This window comes from Lutjanus erythropterus, chromosome 5 (assembly GCF_056507025.1).
Source record: "Lutjanus erythropterus isolate fLutEry1 chromosome 5, fLutEry1.hap2, whole genome shotgun sequence".
NCBI lineage: Eukaryota > Metazoa > Chordata > Actinopteri > Lutjaniformes > Lutjanidae > Lutjanus > Lutjanus erythropterus.
This window is the reverse complement of record NC_139321.1, coordinates 8,826,512-8,847,854: the sequence shown is the minus strand read 5'-3', so window position 1 is coordinate 8,847,854 and position 21,343 is coordinate 8,826,512. Positions and strand designations below refer to the sequence as shown.

The 21,343-nt window shown below is 42.9% G+C and overlaps 1 protein-coding gene across 1 annotated transcript in view; it reads right to left on the bottom strand.

Moving 5' to 3' along the window:
• Positions 1-20,972, bottom strand: part of efnb1 (ephrin-B1) — an 81,371-nt gene extending 60,399 nt beyond the window's left edge. Inside the window, exon 1 of the mRNA XM_084718692.1 lies at positions 19,944-20,972. Within this exon, the coding sequence (XP_084574818.1) occupies positions 19,944-20,059 (116 nt within the window). The 5' untranslated portion in view covers positions 20,060-20,972. The remainder of the gene's footprint in view (positions 1-19,943) is intronic.
• Between the last annotated feature and the right edge of the window lie 371 nt (positions 20,973-21,343).

Below are 21,343 nucleotides of genomic sequence, written 5' to 3'. Positions count from 1 at the left end.
TTCGATAGAAGCTAATTATTTTGCAGCAAAGCTCACAAACACACTAACATTGAAGACCCTTATTTTGAAAGAACTCACACTAATGAAGCACAGAAGGGATCGAAAAGTTAGTTTGTTAGACTAATTCACTGACTGTTTTACATGCTTGTGTAGTGTGCTAGAATATCCTTTTTTTATGTGAAATACAACTGGATTTAGTGACAAATTAAAACATTTATTTAAAGGTTTATTTCTGATGCACAAAGCTTCTTGGTTGCTTTCTTTGGACTTTTACAAAAATTTCATATATGGGACAGTTTCAGTACATAAATGATGGACAGACACACTTGCATCATGTGCATAATTTAAGTCTATGTTTTAGACTTTTAGTTAAGATAAGCTAATTTACTGCTAGCTGTAGCTTCATATTTAGCGTACAGACATAAGAGTGGTATCAATCTTCTCATCTAACTCCCAGCAAGAAAGCAAATTAGAGCATCTCCAAAAATGTCAAACCTTTTTATTAAAAGTAGTAATAACATCATGATATTGACTGTTGACTGTTGTGTGGCATCTACAGTAGCGGTAAGCTTGCAGAACCTACCATGTCAAAACCTGTGAAAAATGCAGAAGGCCATATCGAGAGCCAGGGTTTGGTTTGTCGGTTGAGAGCTACTGTAGAAATATGATGGTGCAACATGGCAGACTAGCAAAGACCCACACCCTCTATAGATATAAACAGCTCATTCTAAGGGAAAGAAATCATAATGATTTTTATTTTCAGGTGATTATACACTTTGACTATTATATTCCATTTCTCCATATTCTGCCAATAAATCCACATAAATCTTACACTGAAGCTTTAAGCCACAGAAAGACTTAGGTGTGTCTCTTGCAGAATATAGAACGAACTGCTTCCAGTTTGAAATTTATAGCAACACTTTATGATCAAGGGGGAGCCGAATCGATATTTTATGAGTCTGTGTGTTGTTAACAGGTGTTAATATGACACAGCTACAGAGAGTCTGGTAGACTGGAGAGAAACCAAAGCCTTCCTGGAAGAACAAAGGGATAGACATGGCGCACAGAAAGCAAATCAATCAATCTCTGCCAGAGCACGTCTGGCACTGACAGCACGGTTCTGAACCCTGAAGTAAAAGATAGCACGCAGCAAAGTTCAAAATACTTTCATTGTTCATCTGTCAATGTGAGAGACAATTGCAAGGGAAAGGGAGGGAAAATACTAACACAATATTTATCTTGCGTCCCCCCCTTCCCTCCTGACTCACTCTTTTTTTAATGTATTCCTGCTATTGTGAGGAGCGCTGGGAGATGGATGGGTAGAGGAGTCCGGTAGGTGATATGTGTCTGCTACAAGCACAGTGCAGTCACTCACACATTTCCCCTGTCTCCAATCTCAAGCAACGGCAATAATTCAGTCACCAACAAACAGCACCGTTCTTTTCTTTTCTTTTTTTTTTTTTTTTGTGGCATTTCAATTGTTGGTGGTTGGTGGTTTTTCTTCTTCTGCATTGTTCTTGAAACTGCTTCCCTGGGAAACTGGGAAAGTCAAACAGCTGACGAGATGTCACCTCATGAACTCTCCCCTTGGTTTCACACACTCGCAAACAGCCACGTCGGCGATCTGACACACACTCTCCCTCTCAAGCATTCTCTTTTTTCTCCGTGCACACACACACACACACACACACACACACACACAATTGTAAGGATCTCTCATCAACTGCTTGTCAAGCTCAACGGCACACATCTCTGTCTAAACAGGCCGTGAGCTGCAGCTCCTCACAAGTTCTGACTGTTGCCTTTCAAAGCTGGTGACTCTTGATCATATCATGTCAGACATTCGAGTCTCATGATGGCTGCCGGCCTTCCCCTCCGTTCATAAGTCACGGTAAAAGCTCACAGTAAATCTAAGGGATTTCCGCAGAGGGCGCACACATTCCTCTTAACTTACTTTTTCATTTAGCCTACAGCAGCGCAGGCTTGTGTGGTGCAATAAAACGAAGCTTTAGCAGTCATTTCCCTGTAGCCATACCTGTTCACTGTGCATGCCTGTACCTGGGCCTCACACATGCCTGTTGTGACTGGTCATGCGGTGCTATATGGGGAGCATGTATGACCTGAGGAATTATCCTGTGTTCGAACAGGGGACACATGCATGCATGAGTGCGCACACACGTACATCGCACACACACACATACATTCTTTAAAAGCCAACAGTAGCGAAACAAGAGAAGATAGGCCTCTCTGTGTGCGACTGACAGAGTGAATTACACGGTGAGCTAAAACACGAGCTTCCTGTCTCACACAACAGCCCTGGATGGCTTTCAGATGGATTTCGCCGAATCTTGTACAAACAGTGAGTCAATAATGGGGTAATGGCCAATCGTTGAGGAGGAACAATTCACAAGTGATTTGCGGAGAAAATGTGTGTTTAGAGCACTTTGCACCACAGTCTGTCACCAAGCCATAACAAGGGGCGCACAGCCAATAGGTTCCATTTGCAGGGCTTGACACCAGAACTGCATACAGATATCTGGATATTCCTGAGAGCCCTTAATATGTGACTTGATATACCTCATTGGAGACAGGCCTTGGAGAAAAAAAAAGAAATTCCACTGATGAAAAGCTGATAATTCTGTCTCTAACGATTCAGGAAGCCATGAAATCAATGACAAATTTGTGTTATGAGCAAACGTACAAGACATTTTAATCCTTCAGCACTTTGCCGCTGATATTTATGTCTGTCGCCAAGCGCTTTCATTATCATAAAGCGTGTTTAATATTTCTCAGCTGTGTGAGAGGACCGCCACACTACAGATGATTGAGTGCACTAGATTTAGAGGCTCTTTCTGTCGCTCCTTTGCTTTCTCCAGCTGTGTCCACGCACTTCAGGACCTATACACACGACAGAGTCGACCAAGAGAGAGGAGGGCAACGGAGGGAAGATGAGAGGGGAAGGGAGGGGTGGGTGGGAGGAGAGGAAGCACTGTGCAAGCACTGAGGACATGGTGCCAACCAGAGAGGCCCACCGTGCCTCAGTCCCATCTCTCCAGCTGAGGGCTTTGATTCGCCTGATTGTCTCCAATATTGAGACACACAATAAACACAACACTTGGCGGCCATTTGCAATTCTAATCAGCCCCTCTCAACTGGCCTGGACAACCCAGCTACAGCCCTCTGGGATATCACTCATCTGACTGCAAAATAATGACACAATCATCGCCATGGCTACGCTCCTACTGCATCCCATGAGCGGCAGCACAGAGAGGATATTAATACACAGGAGTGCTCGGAGGACTAAATGAATTAGCCAGGAGATTAGCTAGATACCAGGTTAATGAACGTGCCACGCAGGCAAGTTCTCCCCGTCTAGTATTTGGGGAGTGTTCACACCCCCCCAACCCCCCCAAATCACTAGCGGCAAGTAGGCAAACTCGCAGGTCCACACCTGCTTCTGCAGGGCATGTCGCAACAAGACTCCAATAAACCATCTTCTCCCAACATGAAATTCTGACTATGTAAACTTGGACTGATTGTTTCTTGATAAGTCGGCGAGTTGCAAACTTTGGCACTATCTGATTCAGACATGCCACAAAGTGACGACAAACCAGCATGCAAGGCCATGATATGATCGTTATCCATCATAAAAGTGTGTTTATGTTGAACTATGTGGAGTAGTTTGTTTTACGGATGTTAAGAATCATAAATCAATGCAATTTAAGAAGTTTAAGATAAGCTAAAAGATAAAAAAACAGCTTTATCTTCAACAAACTGTTACGAAATCATACATTTGTGAATCATAAAAGCCCATCTGTTGGCTTTTCCGGTGCTGTTTTCATTGACTTGACAACATGATGGTAATAGACGCTTGCAGATAAATGAGAGCAAAGTGACATGCAATCATCCACGTTTTAGTCGCCTTGATGTATTTGCTTTAACAGTCACCCGGAAGATGAGAAACTCAAATTTATTTCAGAAAATAACAGGCACATCTTATGAAACTGGCTATTTGACTTGCAAATCATTCAGATGATTCATAACGGCGACCGTGCTCGTCTGCCCTCGTTTTCAAGCGAGCACGAGAGCACGCCTGTACGCGTACGACCAAGTGTGTGTGTCGGCGCTTTGCAGGGGGAGGCATGTGACTGACAGCCTGTCAGTGAAAGAGATGTCATTATCTGGCTGATGCCTGTGTGAGTTGTGACCGGGGGCAGGGTCACATCACTAGTGGGGATCTGACACTCTGCGGACAGGAAACATTACTTTCTGATTTCCCACTAGAGGGGAAACACTCTTGTCACAATCTGCAATGCCGCTGTTCAACCTCATTTAGAGGTTATTCTAATAGCGTGGAAAAAAAAAAAAACATGCGCGAGTGCAGCACACTCATGAAAATACCATGAAAGATACTTATCTCCAAACCTTTTTTCTGCAGGAGCTGTTTTTTAAAACAACATTTTTTTTTCTTTTTTGCTTTGTTCACAAAGCCTTGAAGGGGGGGGGGGGGGGGGGGTTGTGGTAAACCTCTCCCCTCCCTGTCCTTAGCCTTTGACTTTTTCTGTGTTACAACAATGCACGGGTTTTAGTTCAGTGTCCTGCAGTCGATCTGTTAGGGCGCTGATAAGAGAAGCTGATGGATAGGTTTAATCAGGCAAGCCCAGGGATCAAGACCACGAGACAGATCAATCAAATGCTGTGTGGTTTTTTAAAAGAAACAGCTTTTATCAGTGTCACAGGGGTCTCTGTCTGCACTTTTTTTTAACCAAGGAAAGAAATCAACATGAGTAAACACAGTAAACTAAATGTAATAAAATAAAAGCTCAGATACATGTGCTGAAAGCTGACCAAAAAGTAATGCATGCAATTTAGCTCTGGGTGCTATGACACCTAAGTAATATCTCAATAATTTTAGGCTATTGTGTGACATAATATATATATATAGGGCTGATTGAATCGTAACCCTGGTTCTTACCAATACACAGCCGTACTATATATCTTGATAAACACATTTCCTCTAAAATAATGTACCGTAAATTCTATAAAGTAAATAAAGTAGTAAGGGCTGGGCGATATAGACAATGGTGCTTTAACAAAATATTAACACAATGAGATTTTTGACAAAAAGTCATCAGTAATGTGACTAAGTGGGTAAAGGCAAATAATACAAAAGTCTGGTAAGTTCAGAAGATTACATCACTTTCATGTAATGCAGCCTTTAAAAGAAAAATAAACACTTGTGCCGTATCACAATGTAATGATATCCAAAATCTGAGACTATCTGGTCTTATCTCACCAAATAGATATAATATCAATTTACTGCCCAGCTCTAGTGCAAATTCAGTGGAAAAAAAGCGCAGTAGAAATGAAAAAAAAGGCACATCTGTAATCACTATACAGAGACTATTAAACCTCTACAGAAACTCTCCAACAAAGCATAAAGCTAAACGTCCCTGGTCTCTAACATACTAAACACCTCCTGACATAAACTGAAATAAAACTCCAACCAAACCCCTCCTGAACTATAAAAACTTAACAGGAACTAAATCCGCGCTGAAATCCAAAAAGGAAACACAACAAAAAGACGAAAGAAAAAAAAAAAAAGCAGAAAAGTATCAACACCAAACAAACAATAGATCTCCGTATGAGAGAGAGCGTGCTGGGTGCTGTTATAAGTAGGACAAGTTGTTTTTAATACACTGCTGCCTTCTGTGTCTTAAAAGCAGCTTCTTATCAGAGAATTTGAGTGACAAGTCTATTCTCTGCTTACAATCTCAGCTCATGATTGTAAAAGACAGCTACACATGTCCCATCCAATCCAAGACAAATTAGTTGCTCTTTCTTTCCTCCCTTGGATGGGAGATCTTATCCAGGCGGACATGCTTAAGTTGTCAGTGGGTTTCTAAAACCCATATTGAACAGCATATTGACTGATGCAATCGCGGAGACACACATCATTAGGCTCATTAACAGTGGATGTAAAAAGGGGAGGACGGCCTAACTGGTGTAGCGGGAGTCTGTGTCTCCTCTGATAACACTCGCCTTTAACAAGCAGAGCGCGGGCAAGATGCAGGCTGTCGGTATTAAAATGAAATGTGTGTGTGTGTGTGATGTGTGTGCTAATAAATAGCTTGTTTGACATGATGCTATTCTCATTCACACAGTTTGCTCTGTGATAACCGGGCGGATTGTGGCCTCGTAAAGACGCTCCATGTGTTGTTTTAGGAAGCCATTACAAACTGGGCCGTCTCCATTACAAGGGCTATCTGATCATTATTACTGCCATCTGTAACGCACACTCAAACCTTAATCTGCACAAGCCAGCCGCAGCTGACTCCTGAGCTAGCACACACACACACATACAGACACACACTTGCACACCACTTTCTGCTGTATTATATACTTAACAAAACTATAAACGCAACACTTTTGCTGTTGCTCCCATTATTCATGATCTAAGACTTTTTCTGTGCACACAAAAGCTTTATTTATCAATTATTTCTGTATTTCACATGTTAGTGAGCATTACTCTTTTGCCAAAATAATCCATCCACCTGACAGGTGTGGCATATAGATGCTGATTAAACAGCATGATTATAGAGCTCAGCGCTGACCGCCCACTTTTTGAGCGGCTCGGGTTTCGGAAGAGACGTTCCCATTCATTTCCTCCCTTGACATTAAAAAAATCCTTATATAAAGAGTTTCAAGCCTGAAACCAAGCCAGCCAACTACAAGATGAATCATGACCATAAAACATTTGATTTGTAGCAAAAAAAGATTGGAAAATGGAAAACAAAGGCAAAAGTACAAGACTGTGTACATAATTGTTTTAAGAGTAAAGGAAATACTCATCCCATAAATCATTGCCAATAATACTGCTGTTTGTCAAATTTAACTTTTGTTTTATTATAATGTTCATATAATGGTATAATTGACCCATCCTAGGTCCTGCTCCTTTTTGCTCTGTGCCCCTATAGAAGTTAAGCAAACTTGGTACCTCAGTAAACTTTTTTCCTTTCCCCATAAAAGCAACATACAGTGTCACATCTTTATTAGCAAACTTCCTAGTACATGGCATATTTAAGTACATAAAACAGGAAAAGGAGAACGATGACTAAGCTTGCTCAACTGTCATTGGTGCACAGAGTGAAAAGGGACAGGTACGAATCACGTTAGCTGCCTAACTATTCAGCCCGCTAGTGGAACTACCTGTTCGTGGGTGCAGTAAATATTTCCATGGTAACGGCGAGCTCCACCAGTCAGACATGTCAGTGTTACACTTTAGGATTGTAGTGTAGTGCTTCTCCATGACAAAACATGTCTTCCTTGCTATCATATGGACCTGTAGCTTCTACAGGAGTATATATCATCATTTCACAATTTCATAGCTTGTGGTAAGTTTACATCTAAATTCTACACTAAGAATATGAATGGAATTTTAAAAAAGGACACTAGTTTTTATCTTGAAAAAATTATTAGCCTCCAAAGTATGACTTTTTCACAAAGGGCTACAGATTAAACATTTTTTCCTCCTCTGCCTCTGATTGGCTAGGACTCATTGCCTTTGTTTGTTGGCTTGATTAGGTTTAGGTCTGAGGAGTGTCTGGCTAGGGTTAGCCAATCCGAGGCAGAGTAGGGCAGGTCATGACTTTGCCCTCCTGGGGGAAAAAATGGTATTCTTAGTCCAAGGTGAAATAGCTTTCAGTGCATTTTTTGAAGATAAAACTGCATATTTTTTCGAGTGGCCTGTTATTGTGACCAGTCAAAGGCACACCTGTGTCATAATCCTGCTGTTTAATCAGCATCTTTACATACACCTGCCAGGTGGATGGATTATCCTGGCAAAGGAGAAGTGCTCGCTAACATGGATTTGAACAGATTTGTGAACAGCATTCGAGAGAAAGAAATCTTTTGTGTGCACAGACAAATCCTGAGATCTTTTACTTCAAACCATGAAAAATGGGAGCAAAAACAAGTGTTGAATTTATATTTTTCTTGAGTGTGTGTGTGTGTGTGTGTGTGTGTGTGTGTGTGTGTGTGTATCCGAACGTGACACAGCCGCAGCTCCCTCGTCACATTGCAGCTTTAAGGTCAACACGTTTAAGTCCAGCCTGAGCAGAGCACCACAATCCTGTTGAAGCCACCAACTTGCAAGTCTCTTTGCAAGGCCCAAACCCCAACACCCGTGCAATGCAATCGCAATCTCCCAGCCAGAACTGCCCGCACCCTTCAAAGGCTCATCACAGGACGCACATCTAATGCAGAGAGAAGGCCGGTTAAAGCCTCAGCCAGGCACACAGCTTTGAAGCGACTGCTCCAGCCTCTCAAATGGGAGTCAAATCATTTCCCTTCCCTCCACCATTCCATTGTGTGAGAGGTGCACCAGGCGGCTCTATTTGGTGGCCGCATGTGGGGCGCCTTCAAGGATCACGCCACTCCATTCCAGAGCAGGGCCACTACAGGAAATGAGACTCTCCCGGATGCACAGGGGCTTCTCGACAATAAATATATTCATGCATTCATGTATATTTCAAATAAGAATTTGACTCAGCCCGCATAATGCACATGCAAGGTTTCCGAGTTTGCAATTCTTGACATGCACGAGGTGCTACAATCAGAAATGTATAAATAAATCAGAAAATGCAGCAAACAGAGCTACTAAAAGCAGCAACGCAGGCTTGGCCCAGGCGCACAGAAAAGGGACTCACAGAGGTTTGTCTGCAAAAGAAAAGCTTTCATCTTGGAGACAGGAGAGGAGAGGAGAGGAGTGATGTGGTGGAGATTCGGGCTGTCATGTTTCACAGTGGGGGGACTTGAGAGACAGATGAGGAGAATAGCTAAAAGTAGTCAAAGTTTTCAGTGCAGGGGTAAAATGGAGGATGAGACAGCAGAAAGACAACGAAAAAGAGCGCCACACAAATTAAGATTAGCGGGTTGAAATCATAGTGTGAAATCTTATATTACAGAGCCGTAAGAGGAAAAACTACCACGGTTACTCATTAAATTGAGTCAATGCGGTGCCTATGGTCTTATTCTCTCTGCATAGTTCATAATAAAGCGAGAAGAGTAGGTTTTAGGATATTGTGTTTGCTTTAGCAGACCTTCACTCCTATTTCCAATATCGGGGAGATGAGAGGCTTCCATGGCAAAGCACATCATGGGGGAGAATAAACACACATCTGATGGGAAACATGTGTGTGGGAGATGAAACGGCCTCCCTCATATGAATGGGATGAAATATAGACCTGTGTCCTGCTGCGGTCCAATCACGGCCGTAAGAACTCGGCGTGGAGGGGAAACGGCAGACCCCCGACGGGCTGTCTCACTCAACACAAACACACACACATACACACACACACACACACAAGCTGCCAATATGGCCATTCTGGAGCGGATTCATGTGGAGGCCAGAGTCTGACAGTGACATCTCCATTCACTCTTGAATTCTTTTTCTCTTCCCAACATGCATGGACACACACATACACACACACACACACACTCACAGAGAGCCAGAGGCCATGGGAGGAGGAGCAGCGCCGGGGCATAAAAAAAGCCTTTCTCCCTGCCGTGGGTCTCTGTGGGGTTTAGCATGGCATTATGGGAAGATTAGACTTTAGAGTGCTCTACTATCTGATGTCATTGTTGGTTTTACGTTGTCTGGATGGCTTGTGGAACTCGGACCTGATGGCAGGCACATTTCTCTCAAAACAAAATGCTCGGGGTTGCAGTTGTGATTGATTGCAGGTTCCTATTGTATCTGTCTGGTATGGCTCTATTGGAAGAAGAATTAGTCGGACAAAAACTCATGGAAAACGCTCGGCATCTGACTCCATCAATCAAGTCAGCAATCAAAATAATTCAATTAAGAGACTTAAATCCCGCTGGCTTACGAGTCCCTGCTCCAATAGCCCAGAGACAAACTCAATTTACTGACAATCCATACATGATAGCATTAACTCCACTTTTAGGCTCAAATCTTTTTCCATTACTTACATTTCTAAATATCAAGGGAAATGCAAAGGGAAGAGCCGAGTTATACTGTTTACTTAGAAAGAGGACAACTCGGAAAAAATTAAATAAACAAGACCAACTTTAGATACATAATAAAATTGCAGACAGGCTGTCCAGACAACTAAACTAATTTGCAAGTTGTTTAAAAGGAGGACTTCTTTGCAAAACTTTTAGTTTTTATAGATCTGCTAAATGGCTGCACATCAGAGATGCAGGACTGTGGAAAAGACCGGGAGAAGGGAGGTTGCTGAATATGTGTGTAATTGTCTTTTTCCCCCCGTTTCCGAGGTGTGAAAGGGAATGCAGGGTTGCACTGGGGTGTCCCAGGGAGAGGCGATTGAAGCGTCAGTCACAGCTGCCACACAGAGCCCCGGCGCGCAGCAAATCCCAGGCCCGGCCCTCGTGGGCGGAGGGGCCGGGGACTGGGCCTGGGAGCAGCAGGAGTCCCACAGGCCTTTTCTTCCAGCTCCTCTCACCAGCACAAGGGGGACCGGGATCACGCTGGGAGTTTGCTTAGAAAAGACTGAGCCAAGACTTGGCAGAATGGGTTAACGGAGGCACGCACACACACACACACACACACACACACACACACACACACACACATAGACACATACAAACTCGAAGGCTTTTTGGGGCTGTCTGTCTTGCCTGTGGGCATGGTGGGAAAGCAAAAGATGAAGTAGGAAAATAAATCAAAGATAAATCAAACTTCCAGTTAACGTCTTAAAATTTGGGGCACACATTTACAGAAACATACACACGCGCGGAGCAAGAAAGGGACTGCTGAAACAAGATTACTGGAGAAATGAGTGGTTTTTGCTCGATGCCTGGGGAGCCTAATAGTGGTAAAGTCCCGAGGATTATACACTGTGCCATTTCCATGCTCCCCCTAATAGTCTCCATGTCCTGCCTCTGTATGCCATAGATGGATTATGATGCTTTATAATTAACATGGGGGAGGGGGGTTGTTACAGACCGCCCATCTGCCATGCTGACACACTTACGGGGGGTATCCCCTGGGAAAACGGGGCTGCTACCACACTATTCCATTACTTTATCATTCTATCATTCTATTATCCTACCACTCCATTCAATTACACTGTCACTCCATTAGTGTACTCATAACAGTGAACAAAGAGCTCCATGATGATCATTAATGATATGTTCAGAGCTGGTCGGTATGGTCATGCTTCATCCAGTCTCGACATGTAAAATATTATCTGTTGCACAAGGAAAAATCAATTTGGTTACACTGTAGGCGCCACAGGTAAGATTTCCAACAGTCACAAATTTATATTATATTATATTATATTACATTATATTATATTATATTATATTACATTATATTATATTATGTTATATTATATTATATTATATTGAGTGATATACAATTGTTTTTGAACAGTCAACAATATTTTCTTGAAAAGTTTGACAGGACTTATACAAAAAAAAAAAAAAAAGACTTAAACGACTTACTGGCTTTTTTCAGAGCTTCTAACCGTATGTCATCGTCTCTCTCAACAGGTGGGGTATGTTTCATGAGACCAAAGCTGGGAAAATTACTATTAACACTAGTACATGAACCTTGAGTTGGAATTTTATTATTTGTTATCGTTATATTTATTTATTTATTTATTTATTCATTTATTTATTTATTTCATTTTTTTTGTCTACTGTACTTTTTGTAATTTGTAGTTGCGGTTTAAAGACAGATGGTCCTTGAGATGAGATATTTAGTATTAAATATATTTTTTTGTAATTTTGTAGACGTGACTAAAAGCTCTAGAAAAAAGCTTTTTAAAATTACTACTAAAGCTGTTAGGTAGACCTTTAGTCAAGACCTTTTTGTCTTAATAATTTTGTAGTTTTACACATATAGTTGAAGGCTTCAGAAAAAGTTAAAAATAACCACAAAATCTAGTAAGTGGTCCTTGATTTAAGATGTTTAATCTTATATATATTTTTTGTAATTTTGCAGATGTGGTTGAAAGCTCTGGAAAAGCTAGTAAAATATGTAATAAATAGTTTTATACAATTTTGAAGTTTTACAGTAGTTGAAAGTTCTAGAAAACGAGCAAAATTACTACTAATGCTGGTAAATGGACTTTGAGTTTAGATGTTATTTAGATAATATTTTATATATATTTATATATTTTTAAATTTTGCTTATGTGGTTGAAAGCTCTAGAAAAAGTTTGTAAAAATAACAAGTAAATCTGGTAAGTGGCTCTTCAGTTAAGATCTTTTATGCCCTTTATAATTTTGTGGTTTTACGGCAGTTGAAAGCTCCACAAAAAACTCTAGTAAAATTACTACCAGAGCAAGAAAGTGGACCTTGAATTTAGTTTATATATGTATACTGTATATTTTTGTGATGTTGTAGATGTGGTTGAAAGCTGTGTACAAAGTTAGTAAAAACTTACTAGGAAAGCTGGTAAGTAGACCTTGAAGTAAGAACTTACGGAAGCAGTTTAAAGCAAGAAAATTTACTTCTGTTTTTGTTGTAATTTTGTTCTTCAGCACAAAACGAAATGGGGAAAAGAGTTTTCTACTCTCGCATCATAATTTAACAATCTTAAATTTTCATCAAAGCCATGACATTATTTGTTAATAGACATGCACTCCTTGTCCTATTCCACAAGTTTTCATCATTGTTTGATCCCTCTTCCCCTTCCCCAAAGTCTTGGCACACTAAACTCAAACCTTCCCACAAAAGTCTTTCGAGTGCCACAAACTGGGGGAAAACAGATCCCTCGCCGCCTGTATGCCGGTGACAACTCATGACGTCTTAAAGAAGTTGCATTGCAGCTGGCTGTTAAGGTTGCCTGCCCGCTGTTCGGGCCTGGCGTCTGATGAGGTCTGCCTCCACGGCACAGAGGGGTTCTCTGAGAAAGAGTTAAGTCTATGAGGTCAGTCTGGAGGAGGAGGTTACGAGTTCCCGAGTCGGAGCCGCAGGGGTAATGGTTTTAGAGATGGCTGTCACACAGATCCGTTCCACTGTCCAACACCGCCGCTGATCTCCACCAATCCAAGTCCGCTAGCTTTTCAATCGCTCAACTTCTCTCTCCCTGTCCCCCTTTCTTCTTTTCTCCCTCTCTTTCCCCTTCGCACTGACACATGGAAGTAATCTGGGGGCTCTACGACGGACTGAAAGGATGTGCGGTTGAGCCCAGGGCCGCGTTTCAACGCTCTACATCAGCTTCCTTTCCTCTCCTGTTTAATCCCCTTATTTTCAACTGCTCTTATGTAAAAGAACTAAGATGGCAAACAAAAGGCAGACTTTTCCCCACTTTTGCCCAACTTTTTCCCCCACTTCCTGAAACTCCGCATTCCTCCATTTTCATTTGATTCAGCTGAAGCGCAGGCGAGGCGACGAGAAGAAATCTTAAGGGAAACCTTCCAGCACCAGCGCCTGTGCCTCTGCTTGGCAGAGCTGGAGCTGATGGGAACTTCCTGGTTGCTGCCAGCCAGGCCTCTGTCTAATGAAGCCGGGTCGCTAACTGCCTGTAAGGCAGCCACTGTTCAGCCACTCCACACTCGTCCACCGCTCGGCCCTCAACACTTTCACAGGGGCACACTGGCACGCTTCTAACACTTCCTTAATGCTCCACTGTGGCTGGACAAAGAACAATGGCACACCAACATGCACTCTCAAGCACTCATTCACTTCCATAAGCTTATACTTGTCCCTTTCATATGAGATTTAGTGTGCTTTTAATTGCAGCATGAACACATAAATTGAGGGAAAATGAAGAGAACTCATGCTGGTTCACAATTTATTTCACAATGTAATTGGACTAAAGATTACACCACCATAAAGCCCAAATATCCAATACTTTGTGTTTGTTTTGGCCCACTCAGGTCTTAAATTAATGAGGTTTTATTGCTAAAGCAATTATGATTAGTAACACAAAGTTTCAACAGGTTTTGTCAAAGTTCTCCGTGACTCACAACAGACACCCTAAGCCCATGTCTGTCCCGCCTATGTGGGAGTCTACAAGTTTCAAACTCTGGTTCTCAAGATTAAGACATACAGTATATCCATTGTCTGTTCTAGGGCTGCAAACCAACAACTACTTTTTTGATTAATTGATTACAAATGCAGAACAAAGTCGATGTTTTGTCCACAAAACACTCCAAACACAAATATGTTAATTTATTAATTTGAATAAATGTAGGACGGTGCTGGAAACTTTTTGTTTTTCATAACTTAGAAATGAGTAATCAATAATAGGTGTGGGTAACATGGCAATATACACCACAAAACAATACAAATTTGTCAGCTGTGTTTGTTGTGGTATCCATCTGTGGGTGTATTAACAGGATTGTGTCATTAGGTGATGAAGTATCTTGATCTGTCCGGTTTTTAAATCCCTGGATACACCCAAAAAACCCCTCAGACATTCCTGTCTGGCCAGTTCAGCAGTAAAAAGTTTCTCAACAAAGTTTCTACTTAGGTTGTCAAAAGTTACATTACTTGTTTGACCTCATGCATTTAAAAGACCACAGTTTTACTAAGTATAGGTCAAAACTATTTTTAAAAAATGATCAAAGCGCTCATTCAGTTCATCTCTTTATTGTCGTGCCTAAAATTTGGTGTGCAGCAAAATCAGACAGCGTTCAGTGGCTTTTTCTGTACCGGCACTGTGTGCACGTTAATTTTTCTATATCCAATTTTGTTTTTTGTTTTTTTCTTTTAGCCATGGTATCAAAAGAGGTTATCAAGTATTAGGTTTCCTACACATTTTCCAAAGTCCAAATTAAAGCACTTTTTGAGAATTTTCAGGTTGCATTTTTTCAAGCCCTTCCAGCCCATTACAGCCGTGGCCAATTGCATATTTATATACATACAATGTGCTACCGAAATTATGTTCCGTGTTAGCCTTCTACAGAAGGGTGACAAATTAAAGGAAAACAGTTTCATGTTTCAAAATGTGTCAGCTGCCTGTGAGTAGACTTGGTGTCCTATATAACGCGGCTGAGGCAAAATCCAACTTGTTTAATTTCTTTATCTAAAAAGCAAACTATTCAGTCCGGTGTGATTTATTATGAAATTAATGCAGTTGCGGTTTAAATCACTTTATTCAGAATCCAAGCACTTTTCAAACCTTGGTAACACTTGAGCACCAGTATGAACCCTGAGTGTCTTTTTTTGTACTATTACTGTATCAGTAATGTTTAAAATCCTGGTATCAAGACGGCTTCAGTTTTTAGAGAATATATCACCAGATACTGACAGTGTGTGGGGGCTGTTGATTGTTTTTAATCATCTTACCGATTGACTAATCTTTTGAACTCATCCTCCCATGTGATTCATTGCATTCAGCTGTTGTCCCAGTTGTGAATCAGTCCCTGTAACATGTCTTGAAAGAAAACCAACTGTAACACTGTGCTGGGAATTCATACATGCACATGAAAAAAAAAAAAAAAAAGCTAAAAATTAGTTGCAAATGCTACTCCTTCAAACGCCGGGGAAACGAAACCGAGTTTCATGCGCGCCGCTGCTTGAATATAAAGAAATGAACGCATCAATAACACACAAAAAGCGGAATGATCAGTTTTCAGTGATGTGGCAGCCAAACCGCCAGCGGATAAAGTGAGTCCATCTGGAGAGAAACCATGATGGAAAAACTGTAATTTTTTTTTTTCCCCTTGAAATAACCTAAAGCGCTGCAACCCCTTTCTGAGCCCAGGTGCCTCACGCAGATAACCAAATGAAGAATCCGTCGTTACACACACCGCTGAAACAACAGACATGTCCGCACAGAAGTGCACACACACATAAAAGCAAACGCAGCTGTCCTTATGGAGAGACACAGGGTGCCTTTACAGCACCATGGGCCAGTTGCTTTCCAGAAGTATTTCTTATTGGTTGGCCCTCTCTCTTTCTCTCTGAGTGGGGCTAAGGCTCTAAGTCCTCTCTGTGTGTAATGAGATCTTTATCAGAGGGAAACACGATCAGAGTCGAAAGGGGGAGAAAGGGGGGACTCGGGGAGGCAGGGAGAGAGAAGGTGTATATCGCGAAGGGGTAGCGGGGGCAAGCAGCAGGGCGCGGGGCAGGGAAGAAACAAAAACAGGCCTCTGACCCTCTCAGCAGTGACCCGCACTGCGGCGAGCAGCAGAGGGGAGCGTTCGCCGGACTCTTTTGCAAAGGAACCAAATCCTGTTTCTGCTCTAAGTCCTGAAGTTTCGTCTCCCCGGCTCTTGTTCAACAGGTTGCGGCAGTTTCAGGTTTTGCAGTTGCAGTTTGTTTTGTTAACCTCCTGCTGAAATCCTCGTCAGATTTAAATGTCAGCTCAGTAAAGCTTCTCTGAACACCACTTTGCAGGAGTCAAAAGATTTCTCATTGTTCGAGAATAAACCTTTAAAACATTTTGCTTTGATAGCATCTGCTTCTGAAAACACAGATAAGGCAGACGTTTGTTTTTTCCCTAATTACCTTATAGGAAAAACAATTTCTTCCCCCAATTATCTTATCGGAAAAAAGCTAATTATGAAAACAAAACTTGAACTTTAATTAGTCCTTCAGTGCACCTATTCTACTAATGGAAGCCAAATTACAATAATGTTGTTTTGAAAGCAGATTGAACAATAAACTTGCCACCTCATTATCTCAAAGTACATTTTTTATTTCTGTTTAAAAAAAATTATAACACATACTTTTATTCTCTGTTTAGAGAGAGAATAAACATGCTTGCTAAATATCGCTAAATATCACTGTGGTAATCAAATCCGGCTTAATCAACAAACTCACTGAACCTTTAAACCATGCAAGCACGCTATAAACCAAAGCAGCCAAGTGTTAAACAGTTAGCCAGGCAGCTGAGGTCAATGGACAGCAAAATAAGATGAGTAAGTAAAGACCCACAGCAACAGAGGCTTTAGCTGACTTTTATCAAGACAAACGCCTCTCTCTCTCTGTGTTGCGCTATTTTGTGCGCTTTTGTGGGCTTCAAACCCCCGACACAGGGGCCAAAAAATGTCTGCAAACAGTTTCCAAGCCTCATCCAAAAGCGAGGAGTTCAAAATCAGTGCAGCAGACTCCAGGCCAGCCCGTGGCCGTATGTTTTCAGAGGTGTTGCGAGTGTGTTTTCCATCTCTTTGCCATCATCTTGTTTGCCTCCTGAGCTGCTGCAAACAGGCCGCGCTATAGCTACAGGTCATGAGGTAAATATTAGCAAAGGAGGGTTAGAGGACGTGCAGGAGCCACTCACGGCAACCTTGTCAGATTATCATTAAATTGGCATCACTGCAGCAGCATTCCCGAGCCCGGCTGTAGGTAGTACTACGCCTGTGTACCGCTGTGCTAGCTCCAGCCAAACCGATGGGACGTGATCAGTCATAACAAAGTGACATTTTCTGGCGTAATCCCACTCAGCTAAATGAGAACTAATCCGATTTGCTCTGATCAAATGTTAGACGGTTCTTTACCGACCGGGGACGTTGACACATCCCGCCTTCTTCTGCACGGCTGCTCCTCCACCTAATTCCGCTCCCCCCCTCCTCACCCTCTGCTACCCCCTCGCCATTTCACTCATCCAGCCTCAAATTAAATATCAAAAAGGTCTGATACATCCTGCAGCCAAACTAAAACTCTGTTCCTTCTTCTTCTTCTTCTGCTTCTTTCCAGACGGCGCTACAGTGATGATGTATGTTGCCTGTTCAAGCACGCTGGGGGGAAATCAATTAAGCAAACCCCAGTTATTGATAATGCAGGAGCGGGAGTGATAGCATCCTCACATGGAAATCCATAACAGCAGGAGCGCTCGGAGGGGCCTCAGCCTGCACACGCACACACACGTAAAGAAAGAAAACACACACACACACCATAGTGGCTCAAACCTGCTGGTTTCCTATACTTTGTCTCATAACTCATGGCCTGTAGGGAGGTGCTGGTATTGTTATATTTTGTGTGTATGTGGTACAGTGTGCAAGTAGAGGGCCAGATTAATTTATTAGCTGAGGCAGCAGTGCTCCCCAAAGTGGGAACAGGAAGTAAGACGTCGTAAATCTAGATAAGTCACCAGATAGTGTACTGTACACTTCTATAGGCCTCTCTGCCTCTGTTATTATCGCTACAGAGTAATATAGGCCAAGACAGAGAGATGGGGTTTAAAACAACAAACAGTGAAGACAGATGCTGATTGCTGTACAAGTATTCCTTTTCTTATTGGCTATCAGACGCCACCGCTGACTGATACATTTCAGAAGGAAAACAGGTTTGTCTTTTGTTATTGCAAAGCCTGCACGCTGCAAGATAATTGTCTATTGTTTTCTAAGCGCAGAGGAGCAGGATAATTAGGTTGAGAGAACACTTTGCCGAGTGCATTATTGTTCCACTGTGAACTTTATGAAATATTCAGCCAGCATGGGGATTTTTACGAGGAGCAGAGTGGAGAAACAGATGGAGAAATGATCTTCCAATCCCTAAAAACCAGCGTGGTAACCTTCTGAGACATTCCCTCCAGGTGACATCATCAATCAATAAATGTCCCCCCCTCACCACCACCACCACCACCACTTCTTCACCACCACCACCTTTTTCTTTTTTTCATTTTGTCTCCCCATGCTTGACACAAGGTGTGGGTTTTTGTGTGATTTTATGTGCGTGAGTGATATCTCTATCTGATGACGCTCATTGTTCCACTACCTCTGCAGCTCATAGTCAAATAAAAGCTGATGGGCCGTAGTCTTTACCATTAGGACCAGGCCACACACACACACACACACACACACACACAGCTACACACAGTCCAGTGAACATGGCAGCAATATTCATACTCACTGACTGCACAACGAGCTCCTATGACATCTGACATTTGGGGGATAAATCATGGATTCACTTGAATGAGTAAGTTCTAGTTATAAGCTGGTCGAGCTACTCTCCATTTCCCCTCGGTGCTGTGAGCTCAAATGAAGGTCAGCTCCTCAGCTCGGCTCCCAACCACACAGAAATACAGGAGAGGAGAGGAGTTTTTTTTTTTTTCTTGTTCTTTTTCCTTTTTAGTTTATTTTCCCCTGATGTATGCTTTCCAACATCATGCAAATGTGGGAGTCAAGTCTAAGTGGGTGATAATTGTTACCAGAGCGCATTTTATTATCAGCAGTCTGGGCTCACTCTGCTTGTTTTGATGGGAATAATATGAATTTTTTTGAGATAAAATGTCTGGCTTCGGCTGCTTTGCTTTTGGAGAAACTTGCCCTCCGATTTTGATGTGGGAGAAATTAAGCTGGATGCAAGCCAGGACAATTAAGGGAAATTTAATTCATTTCAAGCATTTGTTGCTCTGAAATCTACATCTTATCACACTTCTTTTTTAAGAGAGAGCGAGTGTGTGTGTGGGCAAACTAAATTCAAACAGTGGAGAGTTGGGACGCAGTGTGGCCCTCTCAGGAGCCAAGCAGCCCCCATGTTCAGGGGCTCCAGAGCTGGGCTACACCTTGACACACTTGGCATGCTTTCCTTGACTTTTCTCCTTCATTCTCTGCTCAGCTAATTGCATCAATTACAAGAAACTGTAGGGAAGAAGAACTCTCACAACTCTGACTCAAGTGTCCAAGCAGACTTTGCACTCATTCTGGTAATAAAGAGGTGCTCGTAAATGTGTCATAAATTACTATAATTAACCATCCATTATTGTGTTTTAAGTGAGGCCTACTGTGTATTGTATATGCCTGCTGTACCTACTGTGTTTCTTTGGTGTTGGGAAATTCCCCACTGAGAAATAAATCAACGCAAAACTCTGCGGCGCAGGAACGACAATTAAAACTAAATGAATTATGCCTCTTTCTCAGATAATTGCTACATTTAACAGAACATTTAACCCAGCTTGCACACAATGGCAACTTTTCCCCAGTAATGTTAGTCCTCCATTACGCACACACCCAGTGAGTTTTGGTATGCTTGTACAAATGAAATACGAGACTTACTTGGAATTCTGCGAGCTCCAAATTATAGTCTCCAGCGATTTGGCTGAAGGTAACGCCGACCTGCACATTAAAATAAAGATCCAGAGGTAATACTTCCAACAACCGAGTCCCGCCATTCTGATAAAACGTTACAGACAGTGGAGCCGAGAACTGGACAGTGCGCCTGGCTGGCAGCCTTTATCTGTGGGAAGGTGAGCTTCGATCAGTCGGGAGCATGTGAGGTCGATATCAGATACATGTCCTTCTGTCCAGCTTCTTAAAATCTGCTCCAGGCCCCCGTGTCCTTGACTGAACTGTCCGCAGGACGTGCAAAGACAGAAGCACCCGGTTCTTGATTGAATCTGGGAGGAGATCAGCAGACCCCCGAGTGTCCTGGTTGACCTGTGGCTGAGACAAAAACAGCCCCTCTCTCGAGCTTAAAGACAACTCAGTGATACGATCTGATGTGCGGTGAAACGGATCTAACCAGCACCTCAGTTTCTGGAGACACAATCGCGGCGATGCGGCTGCCGATGAAGCGCTGCGCCGTGTCTTTGTCAGCGCTCCCCTGATGGTGTCTGTACCTGTCGCTGTATATAGCCTACAGATGACCACATTCATCCATCAGTCACAACTCCGCAGCACGCTGGGAATCCCGAGGTCCACTTCATTCCAGTGTTATCTTTCACTCCTCCTCCCCCTTGCTATTCTTCTTCGCAAAGGAATTGAGTTTCTATTGTAAATATCCCTCCCGGCTCTCTCTCAGCGTGCGTGTTGCGCTCCAGCAGGGCAGCTTCTCTAGTCCAACTCGGGCATGCTGCGTGGCCGGTGCGTAAATATACTGTACGTCTCCCTCTTCTTTGTCGGCGCTCGGACACAAAAAGTGCCGCGGGGAGGTTAGACCTGCTCACCAGCCCGTTCCGTGCCTCTAAATCCGCCTGCCAACATTTCCATGTCGGTGTATGTTCAGGTTTTTTCTCCGTCCAACACACTCTGCGCTCCGGTGAGTGCAGCAGCTCGAGCTCAACTGTAACCCGAGCCGAGCGGAGCGCAGGGGGAACAGCCCACAGTGCGAGCCGCGGCCAATCACAGCGCTCTGTCCGAACTTGGAAGCAGGAAGCGAAGGCATTTATGGGGACGTGGAGGGGTGGATGGTGGATGGTGGATAGAGTGAGTGAGAGAGGAGGGGGGGGGGGGCGGTGGGAGTCTGTTATTGGGTTGACCCCACATCTCCACCCCTCCACCACCACCACCTCGGCCCGAGCCATCGACCCAAATTGAAATGGACTTTGAAGTTATTCGTCATATACTGAAAGCTTTGGTGAGGAAAACGAGCGTGATAGGCTATTGGAGCGTGCGTAAAAGTGCTTACAGGAGCAAAACTTTGGCCCCTTTAAGTCCAGGACCTGCTTGTCCCCTGC